The following is a 21,363-nucleotide window of genomic DNA, read 5'->3' as shown; positions in this document are numbered from 1 at the left end:
GGTAGGAGTTCACAAGGCAGACAGAAGGCACAACAGCACTCCAGGCGGAGGAACAGCTCAGGAGAAGGCCCAGACGGCAGGCTTCCTGGGAACCTGGAATGCGGAGTGCTGGGAAAGCACAGATGAAGCATGAGTCTAGAAAGGAAAGTGAGAGGTTATAAAGCACCTGGAACACCAGCCCACAGGGTTTGACTTTAGAGATGATGGGGAGCCGTTGAAGGTCCAGGAGTCAGGCAGTGAAGTGATTAGATCTGTTTGAGAGTGATATCTGACAACTGCCCCATTTTAAATGAGGTAACCAAGGCCCAGAGAGGTTGGGTGAGTTGTCCAAAGCCACACAGCTAACTAGCTTCAGTCCCTAGAGCAGAGTTGATAGAACTCTAATGGGTTTTATACTCATTGTCATCCCTCCCCGCCATGCCTTTCCCTACCCTCTACTCTCCTCCTCTCCCTTCTGCCCAGGATGACCCCTTCTCAGCTCTGGATATCCATCTGAGTGACCACTTAATGCAGGCCGGCATCCTTGAGCTGCTCCGGGACGACAAGAGGACAGTGGTCTTAGTGACCCACAAGCTACAGTACCTGCCCCATGCAGACTGGGTGAGGGGGAACAAGGGGGTCAGGCTATAGGGGGCAGGGCTGGGGAGGCTGTCAGGCATCTTGGCAGGAACCAATCCGTTGTCTTGGTAGCAACTGCTGAGGGCCACAAAGCATAAGAGACCAGCACTGGATGGCTTTATGCATGCTGGGCATTTCAGGGAGCCCCTGTACAGGCCAGGGGTTTGGTATCACCTAGACCCACAGACACTCCCCATCCTGGCCTGGGCCCCCCATGGTACACTCAAGGCTGGCACCAAGAAGTCTCAGGAATAATCAAGTGCTCACTTCTCACCTTCTGATTCCTGCCCTTTTGATTACCCATCCCCCCAGTCATGGGGAGTGCCCATTTGGATGGAAAAGCCATCTTCCCACCCTATGACCTTCCCGGGGTGGATGGATGCACCACCCCGGGAATCATATGGGAAATATGGAACCAAACAATAGCAGTAGTAATAGAAACTTCAGGCTGGGTGCAGTGGCTCACACCTGTAATCCCAGCACTTTGGGAGGCCAGGACAAGAGGATCACTTGAGCCCAGAAGTTTAAGGCTGCTGTGAACCATGATCATGCCACTGCACTCCACTGCAGCCTGGGCGACAGAGCCTTGTCTCTGAAAATTTGAAAAAGGAAAGAAAGAAAGGAAGAAACTTCAATATTATCAGTAGAGTCCAATGTTGTGAAACCCCTCATTAACTAAATTTCCATACTCTTCAGTAGGTAGAAAATAATTACTTTTTGATTCATTAGAAAGCACTTAATTTTTAAGATGGAGATCATGTAACTTTTGAACTCTAGGTCTTGCCTACTCCTATATAAATTCTCCTCTAAACAACAGCCAAAATTGAGGCCCTCTCTGAGCTTCAGGCCGGTGCCAAATGGCTCTGCTTATTTTCCCCACAATAAATCTTCCTTCCATGTATGACGAGACCCCCTCCAGTATAAAAAAGACCCAAAGAAAATCATCCAAAGAAAAAAGGCCCAAAGATAAGACCCAAAGACCTAAAGATTTAAATATATATACAGATACAGAAGGTTTGTTTCTGAGTTTCTGTAGTGACCTTGTCAATACCTTGTAGTTCAGGACAATCCTGAGGAACACAGAAGTGCTGGGTTCCTTGAGGAATCAGTGACCAGGACTCTCGAGCCCCTTGAACCCCAGCATAGGGTGAGAGGGGGTGAGGGCAGCAGGGGTGGGTGTCTGAATTAATGTGAGGTCTATGTGATGGTGTCATCAAGTGTTCCAGATAAAAAGTTTTATTGAGCCGGGCGCGGTGGCTAATGCCTGTAATCCCAGCACCTTGGGAGGCCAAGGCGGGTGGATTGCTTGAGCCCAGGAGTTCGAGACCAGCTTGGGGCAACGTGGTGAAACCCTATCTCTATAAAAAAAAAAAAAATCAAAAAATTAGCCAGGTATGGTGGCGTGCACCTGTGGTCCCAGCTACTCAGGAGGCTGAGGCAGGAGGATGGCTTGAGCCAGGAAGCAGAGATTGCAGTGAGCTGAGATGGTGCCATTGCACCCCAGCCTAGGCAACAGAGTGAGACCCTGTCTCAAAAAAAAAAAATTTATTGATTCCAAAGAGGCATGGCCACACACACTTAGACCAGCAGGTGCTTTGCTAAGCCCTGATGGAGGCTGCCAGACCCGCCGTCAAGAGGAGCTAAGGGTAGTATACAATGAGCCCACTTAGTGTATGATGGCCGCTGCCATGGGTGGAGTCCTTGTGAGTAACCAGCCAGCTTGAGCAGGATGCACTAATTTGCTCTGCAAACCCAGCCATTGAGAAATACGCCTCAGATGTACCGAACTCTAGGTCCTAGGAGTACGTTGGTTGGGGTAGGTTATCAATACCAGCCCACTTGCAGTGGATGAGCTGGTGGCCATTTGTAGTGAGGAAAGGGATGTGTCAACCTCCATCTCAGACTCCACAATTGAGGGATGTGACCACCATTCCTCCCCAGCCAGCCCCCAAACCAGGTTTGTTGCTGCCTTTCCAGATCATTGCCATGAAGGATGGCACCATCCAGAGGGAGGGTACCCTCAAGGACTTCCAGAGGTCTGAATGCCAGCTCTTTGAGCACTGGAAGACCCTCATGAACCGACAGGACCAAGAGCTGGAGAAGGTGGGTATATCCAGGGGTGGCCAAGCAGCCATCCCTGGATGCAAAGATTCTGCTAGAACCTGAACTCATAAAGGTCTTCCTGTCCTTACTGCCCCAGGAAGCCCCCTAAAGGGCAGATGTGGGAGCTGGGCATGAACTGGCTCCTACCAGAGGAGAGACAGTACCTGTGCCAGGTGCCCAGGGCAGAATCAGGTGGGCACCTTCACCTTATCCTGAGGTAGTCAGATACTATTTAGTTGCAAAGTTTCAGAAAATCAACTCAAACTGGCAAAGAAAACTAAGCAAAGAAAACAAGAGGGAATTAAGGATTTATTGACCCATGAAACCAAAAAGTCCAGGTGTGTCATAGCTTTAAATATGCTGGATCCAGGTAGTCGGTGCCATCAGAAATCTGTTTCTCCCATCTCTTGGCTCTGCTCCCCTCAAATTGGCTCAGCTCCCCTCAAATTGGCTCCATTCTCATGGTATCAGTGAGGGCCACCAGCAGTCTTAGGTTTACATTCTCCCAGCTCAACAACTCTGCCAGAAAAAAAGTGCCTCTTTCCCCATAGTTCAGCAAAAGTCCCAGGGCTGAGTCTCATTGGTCCAGTTTGGTCATGTGCCCACTCCTGAACAAATCACTGTGGCCAGCGGTGTGGAATGTGAGGATTGGCCTGTCCTGGGTCATGTGCCACTTTGGGAGCCAGATCAACCTGAATCACAGAGACTAAAAACAGGGGAAGAGTGGTTCCCCACAGGGATATGGGGGTGCTATTATCTGATGAAGGGGAAGGACTAAATCCTGGCAAGATGAATGTGTGTCTGTCTGCCCCTCCCTCAGGCAGGGACAACGTAGAAATCTGACATTGGTCATCACCAGAGTAGTTACCCCTTAACTTCCCCTTCCCCCACCAACCATATATCCTGAAGACATTGCCCAGGCCACATCTGTCTTTTAGGAGACTGTCACAGAGAGAAAAGCCACAGAGCCACCCAAAGGCCTATCTCGTGCCATGTCCTCGAGGGATGGCCTTCTGCAGGATGAGGAAGAGGAGGAAGGTACAGGCAATGGGACTGGGAGTGAAATTATGGCCTGAGGTCTGATCAGCCACAGAGAGGCTAAGGTTTGGGGTTCTGGGTGTGGTGCAGTAGTGTGCCTTTGATTAAATGGCTTCCCTCTGTGTGCCCCCATTGTCCCCTCAGTAAGTGGGGATAAAATGCCCCCTGATTCACCCTCAGAGGGATGGAAATATGTAGCCACAGAGTGGGTTCTTGCGGCCTGCAGAGGAGGCAGCTGAGAGCGAGGAGGATGACAACCTGTCGTCCGTGCTGCACCAGCGTGCTGAGATCCCATGGCGAGCCTGCGCCAAGTACCTATCCTCTGCCGGCATCCTGCTCCTGTCGTTGCTGGTCTTCTCACAGCTGCTCAAGCACATGGTCCTGGTGGCCATCGACTACTGGCTGGCCAAGTGGACCGACAGCGCCCTGACCCTGACCCCTGCAGCCAGGAACTGCTCCCTCAGCCAGGTGTGACTGGCGGCCCATGGCAGAGGCTGGGAGTGGGGATGGGGGAAGGGCTGAGCCCATGGGCACCCCGGAACTCCAAATCACTCTCTGCCTGTGAAGGAGTGCACCCTCGACCAGACTGTCTATGCCATGGTGTTCACGGTGCTCTGCAGCCTGGGCATTGTGCTGTGCCTCGTCACGTCTGTCACTGTGGAGTGGACAGGGCTGAAGGTGGCCAAGAGACTGCACCGCAGCCTGCTAAACCGTATCATCCTAGCCCCCATGAGGTACCTGTCTCCCCTGGCCAGGCTGGGACTGTGAGCAAGTCACTGTTCTCTGAGCCTTAGTCTTCCCATCTATAAAATGGGGATATACAACAACCTGTCACAAGCTTGTGGGGGTGACTCAAGGAGACAGTGTGTGTAAAAGTGCCCTCCTTGTGCAAGAAGCAGGGAGAAACTGGCATTTACTCAGCCAGATACTGTGATAGGCATTGTGTGTGGTTAGCTCATCTAATTGTCACCATGGCCCTTTAAAGTGAGCGTCTGCACGTCCAAGTAAAGATTGGTTTCTCCTCCCTAAGCAGGTGTAATTTGCCCATCCCCACCCGTGAGTTCAGCTCCCTGCCCTCCCCTCCCTCTCTCTCCCTCAGCCAGCCTCAGGTTTTGACACTGGGGGAACAGGTAGCTGTTCTATTAATAATTTCCTGTAATGGGATGGATAAAAATCTCAAAGGCCACTTGATGTCAAAGAGGTTTAAAGTTGTCCCTGCCCAGTTGGTTGGCCAACTTGGTTTAAAAACACAACAGGCAAACAGATTTTCTGGCCCCTTGTCGAGGCTAGACCTCACAATCTAACTGCACTTTTTACTTACCAGCCTCATGAGTTTTCTGTGGCCCACAGATATGGCCTCCAAGTTTATTTACTTTTACTCTCTATTTGCCCCAGCTCTGTAGTTCTGAAACTCCCTGGTTGGGGTTGGGCTGACTCTGGGTCAGCCAGCCGGCAGGCTGTCCCCAGGGCCCTGTTCCTCTTGGCAGGTTGTCCCTCTGGAGAGGACTCTGTGTCCCAGGAGGACAGCTGCTGAGTCAGGCCGAGCCGGCAGCTGAGAAAGGCGGCAGTGGTCGGATGGGCTTGAGAAACTGAAAGGCTAACGAAAGGCCAGCGCCCCTTTGGGCAGCTGCAGGAATTCACGGGGATACAGGCCAGATGTCTACAAATTGGCAGAGGATGCCAGACCCATGAATGACTCCAGAGACACTTACATGAAATAAGTAACTATCTCATTCAGTAAACAGGAATTAAATCAATGGACAAATGAGTAACTCTTCCTCTGGCTGCCTCTTAGGTTTTTTGAGACCACGCCCCTTGGGAGCATCCTGAACAGATTTTCATCCGACTGTAACACCATCGACCAGGTACAGAGGACCGTGCCACACTATCCCCCCTTCCAGAGACACCTCGGACCCCTGGGGGCTTCTCCTGTCTGAGGCTGGGTTCCCCAGATCAGGTGATCACAGCCCTCTGGGAAGAAGCCAGTGTCCCCAATCCGATTATAATGCTGCTTCAGGGCTGGGGCCTCCCTCGTAGGAGCCTCACAGTAAGGCTGAGGGAAACCAGATCCCTTTAGCTTCCACCTGAGATCCCACTGGCTTTCTCTAGTAAAGTTCCAGCATATTCTGAACCAAGGTGGCTGATTGTATGGAGAATATTCATTTTGATTCAGCCTGTGTTCTTTATTTACCATTGTACCAGATGGTGTGAAAACAAAATCTCGATTCCTACCTCAGGGAGTTTACCTTGTAGCTGGAGAGATGAGATACGTGCCTATAATAAAGGGAGAGCAAGGCCGGGCTCAGTGGCTCACTCCTGTAACCCCAGCACTTTGGGAGGCGGAGGCAGGCGGATCACTTGAGGCCAGGTGTTCAAGACCAGCCTGATGGCCAACATGATGAAACCCCTTCTCTATTAAAAATACAAAAATTAGCCAGGTGTGGTGGCAGGTGCCTGTAATCCCAACTACTTGGGAAGCTGAGGCAGGAGAATCATTTGAACCCAAGGGGCAGAGGCTGCCGTGAACCGAGATTACGCTGCTGCACTCAAGTCTGGGCAACAGTGAGACTCAGTCTCAAAAAAATAAAGGATCAAAAAATAAAGTGAGAGCAAAACATGGCGGCCAGTAGCACTCTAAACACAGTCAATACCAAAATTCACCTCACTCTCTCCCCCTCGTCTCCCTCAGCACATCCCATCCACACTGGAGTGCCTGAGCCGCTCCACCCTGCTCTGTGTCTCAGCCCTGGCCGTCATCTCCTATGTCACACCTGTGTTCCTCGTGGCCCTCTTGCCCCTGGCCATCGTGTGCTACTTCATCCAGAAGTACTTCCGGGTGGCGTCCAGGTGATGGCCTCAGGGGTGAGGGGTGGGAGGTGCTTTGCAATGTGCAGTTTGGTGTACTTGCTAGACTCATCGTTATGAGAGTAATAGGGTCATGTTCCCTCCAAAAAATAAAAACAAAAAACAGAAATGAAGGAAATAGAAATATCCACATCTTATTCCACCGCCCTAATATAATAGTCTGCCAACACACGCACACACTGAGGTTGACATCTGAATTATTTCCTTGGGCGATATGGTCAGGACTGGAATTGCTAGGTCATGATAAATGCACATTTTATGCCCTTCATTCATTTTGCCAACATGCTTCCCAGGAGGATTGCATCATTCTAGTGGTCAGGCTGATTGCTGATGCATGAAATCGGAGGGCACCTGATTCAAGCAGTGTTATAATAACACCTCCCAGCCCACGTGAGTCCAGAGTGTAGCTGTAAGCCTTGACTTGAGGGAGCCTCTCACGGCCATTCTCATGGGTCACATTTGCCCTCATGAGCTTTGGATCCATGCATGCCTCTTTCCTCCTCAAAATTTTCTAAGAATGTTCTCTAGGGAGTTCTTTCTGGGAGTGATTCTGCTAAACTCATAGATTCAAAGAATTGTAGGAAAAAATTTAAAGAACGTCTAGGCCAGTGTTTCTCAAACTGCCAATTACAGCCCATCAGTGGGTCATGAAATCAATAACATGGATCACAACCAGCATTTTTTTAAAAATGAAAAAAACATCAGACTGTATTCATAGAGTAAAGCAAGCTTTGCTTCATGAAACCTTTGTTTTGGTCATGTAGGTGTGTGAGTACTGATTTGTGAGATAAAATATATTTCTGACTGCAGGTTGTGGTCAGAAAGGTTAAGTACCTTTCCCAAGTGCACATAGTTGGCTAGAAACTAGAGTTGAGATACTTATTAGCAATAATAAAATTTAGATGCATTTTGGACGCAATTACCTGCCCCAAAGGATCAACATTTGTATAAATGGCTTTTTGCTTGGATGATCCAGAATGGCCCGACACCCACACGAACAACATAGCTTTTTGACACTCAAAAAATTCAAAGGGCTGCACAAGCTGTTCTACAAAGTTCATTTCTTCTGCCAGAGAAACAGCCCAGTCTCTGTGGCACCCAGTCTGACCCTGGAGATGGTTTATCAGGGAAATCAACTTCCTGCATCCCAAACTGGCCTCCCTGGCACTGATGTGCTTGTCGAGGTGCAGCTCTGGGGAGCAGGAGGCAATTCTGTTGCCATGGAAACCTCTGGCCTTACCCCGAGACGAAACCTATCATTTCAGCACATCACTGGCCAGGGTCTAAAGAGCTCCTTGACGGGGTAAGCGGAAGACGGGGTTGAACGCTTTGAGTCTGGTCTTCTGTTCCTTTGGCCAGCTGTCTCAAGGTTCAGATTGTTCACCTGTAAAATGGAACTAGCACTGCCTGCCCAGCCTTAGCTCAGCTCCAGGCTGTGCAGCAGAAGTACAGGGACAGATGGCGACCTGGGGTCGACCATGCCCAGGACAGCAGTAACTGTGCCCCACGTCAGGCTGTGTCTAAGCATTGTACATAAACGATCTCATTCAGTGCTCACAAAAGCTCAATGGGCTGGTGGCATTGTCTTCCCCCTTCACGGGGTAAGAAGCTGAGGCCTAGAGAGGTAAGGCCATTCACCCACACAGTGGTAGCAGGTGGAGCTAGGCTTCAGGCCCAGGCCGAGCCCTGAGCCTGCCCTCTTAACTGTTCCACTCTGTTCCCCGCCACAGGGACCTGCAGCAGCTGGATGACACCACCCAGCTTCCACTTCTCTCACACTTTGCCGAAACCGTGGAAGGGCTCACCACCATCCGGGCCTTCAGGTACGAGTCCACATTCCGCCAAGGTAGGAGGGGAACAGGGGTGGGGCCAGGGGGCACAGGCCATGAGATTTGATTCTCAGGACTCCACTTGGGAAGGCCGAGGACACGTTCTCTCTCAAGCTGCCTCAGGCCCCAAGGCCCAAGGGATATCCACCAGCAGGGACAGGCCAGGTGGGCTCCCACTGAATGTTCTAGAGAGGAAAAGTCCAGCTCTGTAGACAAGCCCAGGACCTCTGTGAGGCAGAGCATGAAAAGAGACAAAGCTGGGACAAGTCTTCATGTATCAACGCTAGAAAGGGCCTTAGGTGCGGGCCACCCTAGCCCTTCTTTTATTAAGGAGCCCCTGTGTGCCAAACACTATGCTGAGTACTGTACAGGCCAATCCCACTCATTCTGCACTGCAACCCTCGGTGCTGAGAATGGTCATTTCCATTGCACAGACAAGGAAACTGAGGCACAGAGGTGTTCTATAACCTCTCTGTGTAAGATGCCACAAAGCCCGGACTTGAACCTATTTGTTCATGCAACAAACATTTACTAAGCCCCGACTATGTGCTAAGCCCCATGCCAGGCACTAAAAAGATGAGTCAAATAAGCCGCTGCCCTGCAGGCGTTTACAGCCCAGACTTTGAGCAGGCCAGGATAAATCCATGTGACAAGTATTCTGAAAAAAGCGGATTCAAGGGCTGTGGGAGCATAGAAGAGAGACAGTCCGGGAAGGTTTTTGTACCAGAGGTGTCATCAGAACTAGGACTCAAAGGAGGGGCAGGAGTTCACCAGGCTGAGGAATTCCTGAAAACTTCAGTGCCCCTGCCATCGTCTCACTACCCTAAGTGGTGATGTTGGGGTGGACAGGAGCATCTGAGGTTGCCTGGGGAATGAGGGAAGCTGTTGTTTCCCACTCCCCAAGAGTCTGTCTGATCTCCAGAGGCATCTGTCTTCCAGTCAGGCAGGCCAGAGACCCCTGACACACATAGTTGGGCTCTTTTCTCATCTTCATCCAGAGAGTGATAATAGGTTATTTTTAGGGTGGCACAGCTGCACGAAGTATGACAGTAACCATGAGACACCAAGCACTGTGTCCAGGAGTAACCATAGGGCACAAGGACCAGCCAAGGGCCAGAGAGGCTTACATCTGAGAAGTCCAGCTTCAGCCCTGGAGAGGTACCCAGGCCCCTCTGCCCACCCTGGAGCACCTAGGGCCAGTGGAAATCCACCTCTTAGGGATCTTGTCTAAGTAAAGAAGAGCAGAGCAAAGCTCTGCCCTGGCCTTGGCGCTGCTCCCTGGACATCCCTTGCCCCTGGACAAGCCTATGCAGTGTCTGCCACAAAAAAGTTTGCTGGGGACTGGATTATGACTCTAGAGTCTCCTCCCAGCCTCCTCTTCTCAAGCCTGAACTTCTCCCGTTCCTTCAATTTCCAGGTCCCTCGACATTACTGAGCCTAGCCTTTGCTCTAAGTTTTGGTGATTTCCCTCTCTCAATTGGTGTCTCAGAGGGCCCTGGGGTAGAGAGATAGTGACTCTTCTAGAGTGGGCCACAGCCCCTTGTGTGCAGATCCCAGCTTCCTGTAAGCAGCCTCAAATCAGGCCAAACCTGTGGTCAGCCAGAGCCACTGCTACCCAGTGAGGTCTTCCACACCCTACTGACACGGTGAATGATTTTTAAATTTGAATGAAAGGCTTTTTAATCAACCCCATACACATTTAATGCATTGGCTTTAACCCAGCAGCCTGTTGAGAGCTATTAGCATTTATTGATTGCCCACTTACTGCATGCCAGGCACCGTGCTAAGTGTTGTATGTGCATTATTACATTTAATCCTCACAAGGACCGCATGACATAGGTACGAATCGCCACATTCTCCAGATGCAGAAGCGAGACCCAGAGAGGCTGGGTAATCAATCCAAGGTCACACAGACTGCGGGGGCTGGCGCTGAGCTTGGAACCCAGGTTTGCCTGACCTTCTGGGCTTTCCTAAGAGATCTTATTTTTTTCCCAAAAGAGTTTCAAGAGTGCCCAGCACTGGGCTCAGTGGCGGGCTCGGAGGTTGTTTTCGTTTATGTAGGAACTATCACTTCCCCATTTTTTTCATGAGAAAACTGGGTCTCAGTCCTGATACACAGCCAGGAAGTTGTGATGTTCAGGCTCCAACCTGGGTTTACATGGCTCCGAGGCTGGGGCTCTTTTCTAGTCCTCAGACACACTGTCGCACGCCTGTGGCAGAAGCTCCCATCTCACACTTGCCGACCCTCAACTCACACAGTCCTGAGACCCACATACGCTGAGCGCCTCACACTCCTATAACGCGCACATGCCCTGATGCACACACATCTTCAACACGCACTTACTCTACCCTTCAGGCATGGTTTCACACTCACTGCAGACACGTCACCCTCCCACACATCTCCACCCTGGGGGTGTGCAGTAGCATGCTCTCTCCCACCTCAGAACCTCCCTTCAGTCCCCTCAGACACATGCCCTCTCTCCACCCAGAGACAATCAAAGCTGAACTAACACCTTCCAGGGTGAAAAGCAAATGCCCAGTAAGGTACGTCTTGGGTGCCTCCGTGTCCCCTGAGTTTGGTTCTATCAAACCAGCGATGATGAGGCAGCTTTTCTTTCGTTCCTTCCTCCATCATCAAACAAGTTCTCCTGCATCTCCTCTGGGCCGGGCCTACGTCAGCAAGGTCTGAGGGAAGCGGCCAAGGAGAGTGATGATGGCAGCCCAGGTTGATCAGAGAAAGGAGGCAGGTCCATGCGCAGTAACTCAGGGAAAACATGATGAGGACCTAAGGATGAGAAAGAAGGCTCCAGAGTTCCCTGTGCAGAGAGATTCCATCAATTTCAGAGGGTCAGGGGAGTGCCATGCATTCATCCAACAAATATTTATTGATAGTGCCAGGTGATGGGGTATATTGGTGAATAAAACATCTTCATGGAATTTGCAGTCTGTTGAGGGAGATGATTATAAATAGCTAGAGAAATGCATGTACAGTAGATACTGTGGAGCAAACAGGTTGCAGACAATAATAGGGGAAACCTACTTTATAGTAAGGTAGTAGCCAGGAAGAGCCTCTCTGAGGAGGCAGCATTTAAGGTAAGCCCTGAAGGTTGAGTTGAGCCAGCCTTATGAAGAGCAAGGGCAAAAGCCTTCCAGGAAAAGGGAATAGTGTGTGCAAAGGCCCTGGGGTAGGGAAGACTTTAGTATTGTCACAGACCTTTTAAAAAGCTGAGTGGCTGCAGCATAGTGTGTGGGGTGTTTGTGGCAGGAATTAGGTTGGCAGGAGGGGGTTCTTCATCCTATAAGCAGTGGAAGGTCATTAATATTCTTTTTTGTTTGTTTGTTTGTTTGTTTTTTGAGGCAGAGTCTCACTTCGTCACCCAGGCTGGAGTGCAGTGAGGTGATCTTGGCTCACTGCAACCTCCACTTCCCGGGTTCAAGCAATTCTCCTGCCTCCCTCAGCCTCCCAAGTAGCTGGGATTACAGGTGTGCACCACCACGCCCAGCTAATTTTTGTATTATTAGTAGAGACAGAATTTCACCATGTTGGCCAGGCTGGTCTTGAACTCTTGACCTCAGGTGATCCGCCCGCCTCAGCCTCCCAAAGTGCTGGGATTACAGGGGTGAGTCACCGCATCCGGCTGGAGATCATTAATATTCTAAACAGTGGGGGAGAGGACACAGTTTGCGATTTAAATAGATTAAGCCAGCCACTGTGTGGAGCATGGACTGTAGGGAGACAGCAGGTAGACGTATTCAGGAAGCTGATGCAGTAGTCCAGGTGAGAGTTTGTGGTGGGCAGGAAGCAGGATAGAGGGGGAGGGAGGCAAGGACTCTTTTAGAGATAGACATAAGAGGACTTGCCAAGGGGCTGAATGTGAATCCAGGTGATTCCTGGGTGAGAAACTGGGTAAAGGGAGGTGCCCCTTATTATAATGGGAAAGACCTAGAGAAAATGGGTCTTGGGGTGAAAACAAGAGTTTGGAGGAGGTGGGGATTCTGGACAGGTTTGAATAAGCAGAAAGGAGTGAGGTGGACATTCCAGAGAGGGATAGCTTACATGAAGTGGCCACGGTGGCATGTCTGGGGACTGGAGAGGCCCTGGAGGCTCCCTCTGCAGGTAGGGAGACTCCTAGGAGCTATGTGGACCAACACCGTTCCCTTAGGAGCTTCTCATCCTCCCTCCAGGTATGAGGCCCGGTTCCAGCAGAAGCTTCTCGAATACACAGACTCCAACAACATTGCTTCCCTCTTCCTCACAGCTGCCAACAGATGGCTGGAAGTCCGAATGGCAAGTGCTATTCCCCCCTACCCTGGCCTCTGATAGGAGGGTGGGGCCAGAGCAAGAGCACACAGGTACCTGGGGATGAAAGAGAGGATAGGATACCAGATCGTGTGGACACCAAGCCTTCCTGCTTCCCCCAGCCCTGGTGGTCCTCCTAGTGTCTAGCCTGCGCTCCTTTTCCCCATATCACTGCCTGGAGGCTTGTGTATCTGAGGTGTGTGCCAGTGGCAAGAATAGTTGTGGTGAATGTGTATCTGCAGTGGGTCATATGACACCCACATTGTGTGTGTTTGTGGGCCAGCTGAGGCGTGCATGTTAAAGGGTGTGCAGGGGCTAGGGGGTAGGGGAGCATGAGCTTGTGGGACATGTTGGCTCCTGGGGCTCCAGCCTTCGCAGCCCTTGTGTGTGTCTGGTGATGTGTGCGTGAGTTGCAGGGCTGGAGTGGAGGCCTGGCTGAGCTGCTCTCTGCCCCGAAAAGGAGTGAGGTAGAACAGGGGCCTGTGGCTCTAACCCCTGAGCGCCCAGGTCAGCTCCTCTCCCTCCCCAGGAGTACATTGGTGCATGTGTGGTGCTCATCGCAGCGGTGACCTCCATCTCCAACTCCCTGCACAGGGAGCTCTCTGCTGGCCTGGTGGGTCTGGGCCTCACCTACGCCCTAATGGTGAGTGGCAGTGGGCTAGGGCAGAGGAGGGGTCAGACACCAGCACTCCTGGAGCACCTTCGTCACTGGAGACATGAGACACTCCCAGGCCTTACCTCAAGTTCATTTGCATCTGATGCCAGAGGGACAGTGCGGTCAGGAAGGCTGACCAGCAGGCCCCAGGGCCCAGGCCCCAGACAGGCGGAGGTTGGGGAGCCACATGACTGACCCTCCCTGTGCCTCCAGGGAGGGCTGCTGTGAGCAGGCAGTGGATGGCAGCAAAAGGAATCTGGGGCCCTGGCTCCTCTCCAGCCTTAAGAAGAGCCATTCTGGTGGCTGAGGACAGAACTAAGCGACCATGGAGTGTGCACCACTGGCTTGCTCCCCACAGGTCTCCAACTACCTCAACTGGATGGTGAGGAACCTCGCAGACATGGAGCTCCAGCTGGGGGCTGTGAAGCGCATCCATGGGCTCCTGAAAACCGAGGCAGAGAGCTACGAGGGGCTCCTGGGTGAGAGGCTCAGGGAGAGGGGTGGGGAAGAGTCCAAGGAGGAGTGTGTCTGGGTTGGGGGCCACAAGGGAGCCTGGGGATGGGGTGGCACTTTCGGATACTAGCTGTGGCCCATGCCTGGTGGCTGAGCCCAGCCCGGCCCCCAGCACCATCGCTGATCCCAAAGAACTGGCCAGACCAAGGGAAGATCCAGATCCAGAACCTGAGCGTGCGCTACGACAGCTCCCTGAAGCCGGTGCTGAAGCACGTCAACGCCCTCATCTCCCCTGGACAGAAGGTCAGAGCACGGGCCCAACCCAGTGCTGCAGGACAGGCGTGAGCAGGGGATGGGGCATGCACGGAGCTGGACGGCTTCGCAGTCACCTCGTGGCCCTCCAGGGCCGAGGCCTCTCACTATTCAGACATCGCAGTCTCCTGCCCTGGGCCTGTGGGGGCCCATCTTTCCTCTCCTTCTATTGCCTTCCCCCAGTGCTGCCCTCAGGCCTTGTCTTCTCACTCATCCACCAAGGAGACCGACACTCTGGACTCCCCCAGCTCACACGGGCTTTGTCAGGGCCTCCCTCTCTGCGAATGGTCAGGGGCTTTCCCTGGGGCACTGCCCCGAGCTTCAGGGCAGGGACCTGGGGGCAGACAGCGAGGCCACCCTTGTATTGAGGGTGAGCCCCTGCCTATGGCCCTGGCCCAGCTCTCCTCTCATTTCCCCCTCTGTCTCTTTGTCTCTGTCTCACTTTGCTGTGGCTGTCCATGTCATTCTCTGACCTTGGGATGTACCTCTGTCCCTGCCTCTCTCATCCTTCTATGTCACTATCTGTCTCTGTATTGTAATTTCTGTTGGTACCCAAGTGCCAGGAAGCAACGGGATCAGAGGTGGCTCCATTGTAGGGTGGGGCACACATACACATCCATGCATACCACTCTCAGCTGCCCCTGTGTCCTCCTGCCACATCCATGCCCATAGAGACACACCACTGCCCCCCAGCTCTCCTTCAGCCAAGTACCCGGCACACCCAGACCCACACCAAGGCCCAGGCAAATGGACATCCATGCCTGCACTTGCGTGCCGGTCCCTGTGTGAGCCCTCTCTGGACCCACTGCAGGAAACAAACCCAAACCTGTGGTGTCCAAAGAGAAACTAGTCAGAAAACCAGGTCAAAAAGATACCCTGTGACCTCCCACACCTGCACACACACCCAGAGCTAGCATAGAGGCTACTCCCAGCAGCCCCAGAGTCCCAGCGGCGGTGCCTGCTTCTCTCTTTCCAGATCGGGATCTGCGGCCGCACCGGCAGTGGGAAGTCCTCCTTCTCTCTTGCCTTCTTCCGCATGGTGGACACGTTCGAAGGTGAGTTGTAAGGCGGGCACCCCACGTGTACCCACAGCCACCAGATGAGGCCTCAGCCCTGGCACGTGGTCAGACATGACAGGAGGCCCAGCAGTCACCACCTTCCCCTGCACCCTCACTGGGACCCATGCAGGGCACATCATCATTGATGGCATCGACATCGCCAAACTGCCGCTGCACACCCTGCGCTCACGCCTCTCCATCATCCTGCAGGACCCCGTCCTCTTCAGCGGCACCATCCGGTGAGTCCCACCACCCCTCAGGCCCACCTAGCCCCAGGCCGGCTCAGTTCCCTCAGATCTGGAGCACAAAGAGGAGGGGGTTGGGGGAGACCAGGATCCCAGAGGTGTTTCCTGCTCATGCCCTTCTCCATCCCATCAGGCCCAGGCAGCCTCTGGAAGGGGATCCCCCACCCATGGGTCTAAGATGCTGTCCCCCACCCACTGCCACCACCACGGTGCTTCTCCCAGCCAGACCTCCAACTCAGTCCGCTCTCGCTCACTGCCCTCTTTGCCGCCTGGGGATGCAGGCAGGACCCTGCTCCCACCCTACTGGGGCTGTCTGTGCCACTTCCAGATTTAACCTGGACCCTGAGAGGAAGTGCTCAGATAGCACACTGTGGGAGGCCCTGGAAATCGCCCAGCTGAAGCTGGTGGTGAAGGCACTGCCAGGAGGCCTCGGTAACTACTCCTGGCTATGCAGCTGGGTTGGTTGGGCACTCAAGGACCCTGTAAGGATGGCAGACAGAAGCCCGTGTCTCAGGTTTGCCCCAAGTTTGGAGTCTGAAGCCTGGCAGGACCATTTAGTCCTACTTCTCACTATACGGGGGCCCAGAGAGGTCAGGTGTCTTGCCCCAGGTCACACAACTGGTCAGTTCAGGGTCTGGCTCCTCCTGCAGGGTACAGCGGGTACAGTCAGGGATCCTTGTGAGACAGAGATTGCGAGTCCCCCATGCCAAGGGGGCATCTTCAGCCCTGCCCTGCCCCATCCACCTGCATGCCCAGTTCTGCCTTAGGGGAGGAGAAGATGGACTGGGCAATCATAGACACAGGTCACTCATCAAGGCCACCGGTGATTGGCAAAGCCTTGGTATATTTGCTGCAGCTCCTGGAGCATTGGGGGTGGCCAAGCCTTGGTTTCAATGAATCACCCTCCCAAGACCCACACTACATACACGCTCAGTGCACCCCTCAGTGCGCACGCCCCCTCCCAGAACTGCCCAGGGCCACAGCAGCACACACCTCCAGGGGTGCCCTTCTCGTTGCAGTCCTTGCAGACGGCCTCCACATTGTTGTGTCAGGTGCACCAGCCCTGCACACGCCTGTGCTCTTGGACACACACCCATCTATTTGCCCCCATACACACATTTTCCAACAGCCCCCCAAGCCATCCCATCTGCTCCACTCACAGCACAAGATTAACTCAGTCCTACTTCATCTCCCCGGGCTGTTTTCAGATGCCATCATCACAGAAGGCGGGGAGAATTTCAGCCAGGGGCAGAGGCAGCTGTTCTGCCTGGCTCGGGCCTTCGTGAGGAAGACCAGCATCTTCATCATGGACGAGGCCACGGCTTCCATTGACATGGCCACGGTTGGTCCTGGGCACCTCCATGGGACCATGGTCTTGGAAAGGGTTTAGTGGGATGCTAGGGAGAAATTTGCACGAAGTAGTCCTGAGGCTCAAGTTGCCTTTAACATCAAATGCTATGTGTTGCAGAAAATGAAAAGAGCTGGGGGGACCCTGACTCTGTCTAGTCTTAGGGAATGTTACACACACACACGCACACACAAAAACACTATGCAAACACACACATAAGCTGCACACACAGACCCACACAGACTTCACACTGTCACCTATCACAACAGCACACACACAGCCACAACCACAACCTACATACACACACAGAGCTGAGCTCCCAACAGGCTGAGTCCAGTCCCTGAGTGCTGGGAACCTGTTCAGTCCTGTGGGGTGGGGGTGGGACTAGGATCGGGGTCAGATGGGAGCTGAGCCACAGACCTGGGCTCCACATCCCCCAAGCCAGGCCAGACCCCATCCACTGAGCAGGTGAGCCAACAGCTGTTGCCCCCACTTGGCAGGAAAACATCCTCCAAAAGGTGGTGATGACAGCCTTCGCAGACCGCACTGTGGTCACCATCGCGGTAAGGGGCCCATTGATGGGGTGCAGAGGGACACCCAGGGACAGGACTGGCCTCTTGTGGCTGTCATCAGTGCACAGCCCCTGGGCTTGCCTGGTCCCAGTAATCAAGAAAGAACCCTGAAGCAGGTAGTTCAGGGCAAGGGGTCTGGAGGGCATGCAGGGAGCCTGGGTTGCAGGATTTGGGGTGGGGGGTTTTGCCCCTGTGCTTCCCTCAGACCTCCCCTGTCCTTCTCCAGGTTCCAAGGCCTGGCCCTGTCCCAAGGCCTTGTATGTTAGGCTGGCATTACTTCTCCATAGGAAGTTGGGGGGGGCGGGTTGTGGAGGGTCTCTGAGCCTTGAAGCCTGGAGGTGGGGTAGAGTTGGGACTTGGAGAGGAGAGAAGGGTGGTATTAGCAGATGGAGAGCTTGTAGTCACATCCACCCCAGGAAAGTGCAGTCCCCACAGTGACAGGACATTCTGGCCACATGCCTCATCCTCCTCCTCCAAGCTGCAGGAGGGCCACCCTCAGCTGTGGCCCCCACCGCGGGTGGTGTTCCCACCATCCTGACCCGCCCCCTCCTGCCCTGCCCAGCATCGAGTGCACACCATCCTGAGTGCAGACCTGGTGATCGTCCTGAAGCGGGGTGCCATCCTTGAGTTCGATAAGCCAGAGAAGCTGCTCAGCCGGAAGGACAGCGTCTTCGCCTCCTTCGTCCGTGCAGACAAGTGACCTGCCAGAGCCCAAGTGCCATCCCACACTCGGACCCTGCCCATACCCCTGCCTGGGTTTTCTAACTGTAAATCACTTGTAAATAAATAGATTTGATTATTTCCTACTAGAGGCCCTAAGTCTGGTGGGCAGGGGCTGGCGGTGGATGGTGGGTTCAGTAGAACCAGCCTGGCTCTGACATCAGGCAGAAGCTGTGTGAGCAAAAGCCTGCTTCCTTACCTGTGAAATGAGGCCTCTATTAGTCAGCCAGGCTGCCACAACAACATATCACAGACTGGGTGGCTTTAAAACAGACTTTTTTTCTCACAGTTCTGGAGGCTGAAGTCTGGGATCAAGGTGTTGGCAGGTTTGGTTTCTCCTGAGGCCTCTCTCCTTGGCTTGCAGAGGGCTGCCTTCTGGCTGTGTGCTCACATGGCCTTTACTCTGTGCACATGCATCCCTGCTTTCTCTCTGTGTCTTAAAAGGACACCAGTCATATTGGATTAGGGCCCCACCCCTATTACCTCATTAAACCTTAATTATCTCCTCACAGGCCCTATTTCCAAATACAGTTACATTGTAGGATTAGGCTTCAACCTGTGAATTTGGCAGGACACAATTATGTCCATAGCAAGGGTGATAGCATTTCTGCAATGAGCTTATCAGATAAGGTAACAGATCTCCATACAGCTTGGTCTCCTTTCTTCTCACTTTCATTCTTGAATTAAAATCTGGATTAACACTATTTCAATTGCAAATGACAGGAACCCAATTCAAAGTAACCTAAGCAGAAACTGAATTTATTGAATATGTGACTGACAAGGCTAAGAGGTATACTATTTCAAGCATGGCTGGACCCAGGTGTTTGACATCCAACCGGGATGTGTCTTCCTTTCTGGGTTCCATTTTCCTCCCCTTTCATTATGACAGATGGCCACTAGCAGGTCCAGCTTACATCCTGCCCCAAGGCAACCCAAGAGGCAAAACAGATACTCCTTCCCAATAGTTCCAGCAAAAGCTTGGGAGCAAATCTCAATGCACCAACTTGGATCCCATTCCCATCCCCACCCCACTGTGATCAGAGGGGTGGCATACACTGGCTGGCTAGGCCTGGATCATGTCTCCATCTCCATCCCTCAAGCAGGGGCATTCAGAAGTGGAAAGGTGGTCCTTCAGAGGGAAAGCACAGTGCATGAGTCACAGGTCAGCCAGGTGGTGTCTGGGAGACGCTGGAGCCCAGACACCAGGGAGACTAAAACAGCAGCTGTCCTGACTTCCTCTGCATCACAAAACAAGAATGCACACCTGCCCTTGGCCAAGAAATGGCAGGTGCTCATTTACATCTCATTTTATGATCATTTGCATATCATCTGCAGTACTGGCTGCACCAAGCCCTGAGGTGCAGACCTAAGAGTCTTGAACCTGCATCCTCTTGGCTGCAAGGGGATCATAGAGGCACAACATAAGAAAAGCCCACCAGTTATTGGAGGCAGGTCCAGTGCAGACCCCTGTGGATGTTCCAGGAGCCAGAGAAGCTCGGAAAGGAAGAGCTCTGTAAAGCCTGGCAGCCTGCCTGGAAAAGACAAAATTTGAGTTAAACATTGTGGGGGATAGGGATTGGTTAGGCAGAAAGTCAGAGAAAGGGTTGGGGTGGCAGGTAGGGACAGCAGGAGCTAAGGAGTGATGGTGGAAGTGTGTTAAGAGTGTTGGTTGATCAGGGAGGTGGGAGAGAGATTACAGCAGTGGGGAGGGCATCATATCAGAGAGCCCTGAATGCCAGAGCAAGGAGTGTGGGGTATGCCCATGGACAAAAAGGGAGAAGGGTTTTGAGCAAGAAAGGGACTTGACAAGTTCAGTATTTGGTGGAGATGACTATAAGCAAGTGCAGGATGGAGCAAAAGGGGAGGCTGAGCCTTTCAGGTGGGAGACTCAGCCTCTCAGAAGGGTGAGCAGCAGGGAGGGAGGTGAGGCCTCAAGGCTGCACCGGGAGGCAGAACCCAGCCTTTCCAGCTCTGAGATTTCCCCAGGGGCCCAGCAGCTTCCTCCACTGTGAGATCTCCCAAGAGCAGACCGGGGAACTGAAAGAGGACTCCACAAGCCTACCACTGCTCCAAAGCCACCCCACCTCGACAGATTGAAGGGAAGTAGCAGGGGCAGGGCTGGGCCCACAGTGAGGTGTTGCACGGATGCCCAAGGTCATCCTGGCCCAAAATCCCTGTATAACATCCCTCATGGCCCACCGACTTGATTTGGGTACCCCACAGATGTGGCTCATCTCTGGTTATTGTTATTAGAACTGACTCTTGCATATGTGAAACCAAAGCCTGCCTCTGTTCCACTTAGTGTCCTGGTTCTACTCTTTGGGCCACAAAAAACTACTAGTTCATCCTCCTTCAAGGCCAGGTGTTTCTGCAATGGTGCCCAAATCCCTGGGGGACTTTCCTTTTCTGATGGCTGGACAGTTGTAGTTGCCTCAGAGATTTCCCCATGTAACCCTGTCTCCTTGAGCTTCCCACTCTGCTCATCTCATTTTACCCTCCCCTTCCTAGACAATGCATCTTTGTTAGTATAGCCCATGATCACACCCATCCTTTGTAGCGGTGTTCGCTCTGCCTGCAGGTGGGTAGGGAGAGAAAGGAAAATCCAATATAAAATGCATATCTTGCCCCCACTGTGGCCCACAGCCACACTGCCCTTTCCAGACCCTGTCTCAAGCCCCCACTCCAACAAAATGGCCACAGATGGTCAGGGGTTCTTCCATAAGGATCTGAGCCACAGACAGCGGTAAAGCCGTTACTGTTCCAACAACAGAGATCTAGCAGGCTTTGCCTCCCAGCTGAGAACCCGGGTCCATGCCACAGGGCAGCCTCAGGCTAATGCCTGAACAGAAACACTACCATGCCGGGACCAAGAGCCTGGGTCCCCCAGTGCCCGAGGCAGCCCTAACACACTGTTCAGGCCTAAATACCACCTATGACCTAACGTGGAAGAAGTCAGGTGACAGGTGTGAGAAAGTGTAAAGCAAGTGGCCTCGGCTCAAACCTTCTTTAAAGTAGGGCCGGAATGGTTGAGAAGATGGAGCCGCCCAGGCTGCCCCACAGCAGTAGCAGGTGTTAAACTGTGCTCCTTTCCTGCCGAGGCCTTTTTTTTTTTTTTTTTTTTTTATGAGAGGGAGCCTGAGCTTCCATCAGATTGTCAAAGGATTCAAGACTAAGATTAAGAGCATCCCCCAAAGAGAAGCAGCTGCAGGTTGAGAGGTCCTCGGACCGCCTAATTTCCGCCAGCCCT

The 21,363-nt window shown here is 52.8% G+C and overlaps 1 protein-coding gene across 9 annotated transcripts in view; it reads left to right on the top strand.

Annotated features, from left to right (window-relative positions):
• ABCC8 (ATP binding cassette subfamily C member 8) overlaps window positions 1–18,202 on the top strand; it is an 83,966-nt gene extending 65,764 nt beyond the window's left edge. For 7 of the 9 annotated variants that reach the window (XM_034932231.3, XM_008971484.4, XM_034932232.3 and 4 more), the window contains exons 22-39: window positions 463–600; window positions 2,596–2,721; window positions 3,660–3,759; window positions 3,986–4,227; window positions 4,327–4,493; window positions 5,555–5,624; window positions 6,449–6,606; window positions 8,355–8,447; window positions 12,639–12,741; window positions 13,283–13,396; window positions 13,767–13,887; window positions 14,034–14,164; window positions 15,150–15,228; window positions 15,362–15,470; window positions 15,805–15,908; window positions 16,685–16,818; window positions 17,325–17,387; window positions 17,959–18,202. In XM_034932231.3, coding sequence (XP_034788122.1) covers window positions 463–600; window positions 2,596–2,721; window positions 3,660–3,759; window positions 3,986–4,227; window positions 4,327–4,493; window positions 5,555–5,624; window positions 6,449–6,606; window positions 8,355–8,447; window positions 12,639–12,741; window positions 13,283–13,396; window positions 13,767–13,887; window positions 14,034–14,164; window positions 15,150–15,228; window positions 15,362–15,470; window positions 15,805–15,908; window positions 16,685–16,818; window positions 17,325–17,387; window positions 17,959–18,096 — 2,190 coding nt within the window. In that variant the 3' untranslated portion in view covers window positions 18,097–18,202. Of the gene's footprint in view, window positions 1–462; window positions 601–2,595; window positions 2,722–3,659; window positions 3,760–3,985; window positions 4,228–4,326; window positions 4,494–5,554; window positions 5,625–6,448; window positions 6,607–8,354; window positions 8,448–12,638; window positions 12,742–13,282; window positions 13,397–13,766; window positions 13,888–14,033; window positions 14,165–15,149; window positions 15,229–15,361; window positions 15,471–15,804; window positions 15,909–16,684; window positions 16,820–17,324; window positions 17,388–17,958 lie in introns of those variants that run through there. The other 2 variants (XR_004665018.3, XM_034932234.3) reach the window with 2 other exon arrangements.
• Window positions 18,203–21,363: the final 3,161 nt, after the last annotated feature.

The sequence above is a fragment of the Pan paniscus genome, chromosome 9 (assembly GCF_029289425.2).
Source record: "Pan paniscus chromosome 9, NHGRI_mPanPan1-v2.0_pri, whole genome shotgun sequence".
Lineage (NCBI taxonomy): Eukaryota > Metazoa > Chordata > Mammalia > Primates > Hominidae > Pan > Pan paniscus.
Note: the sequence above shows the minus strand (reverse complement) of the source record. Positions and strands in the feature narration are given on the sequence as shown.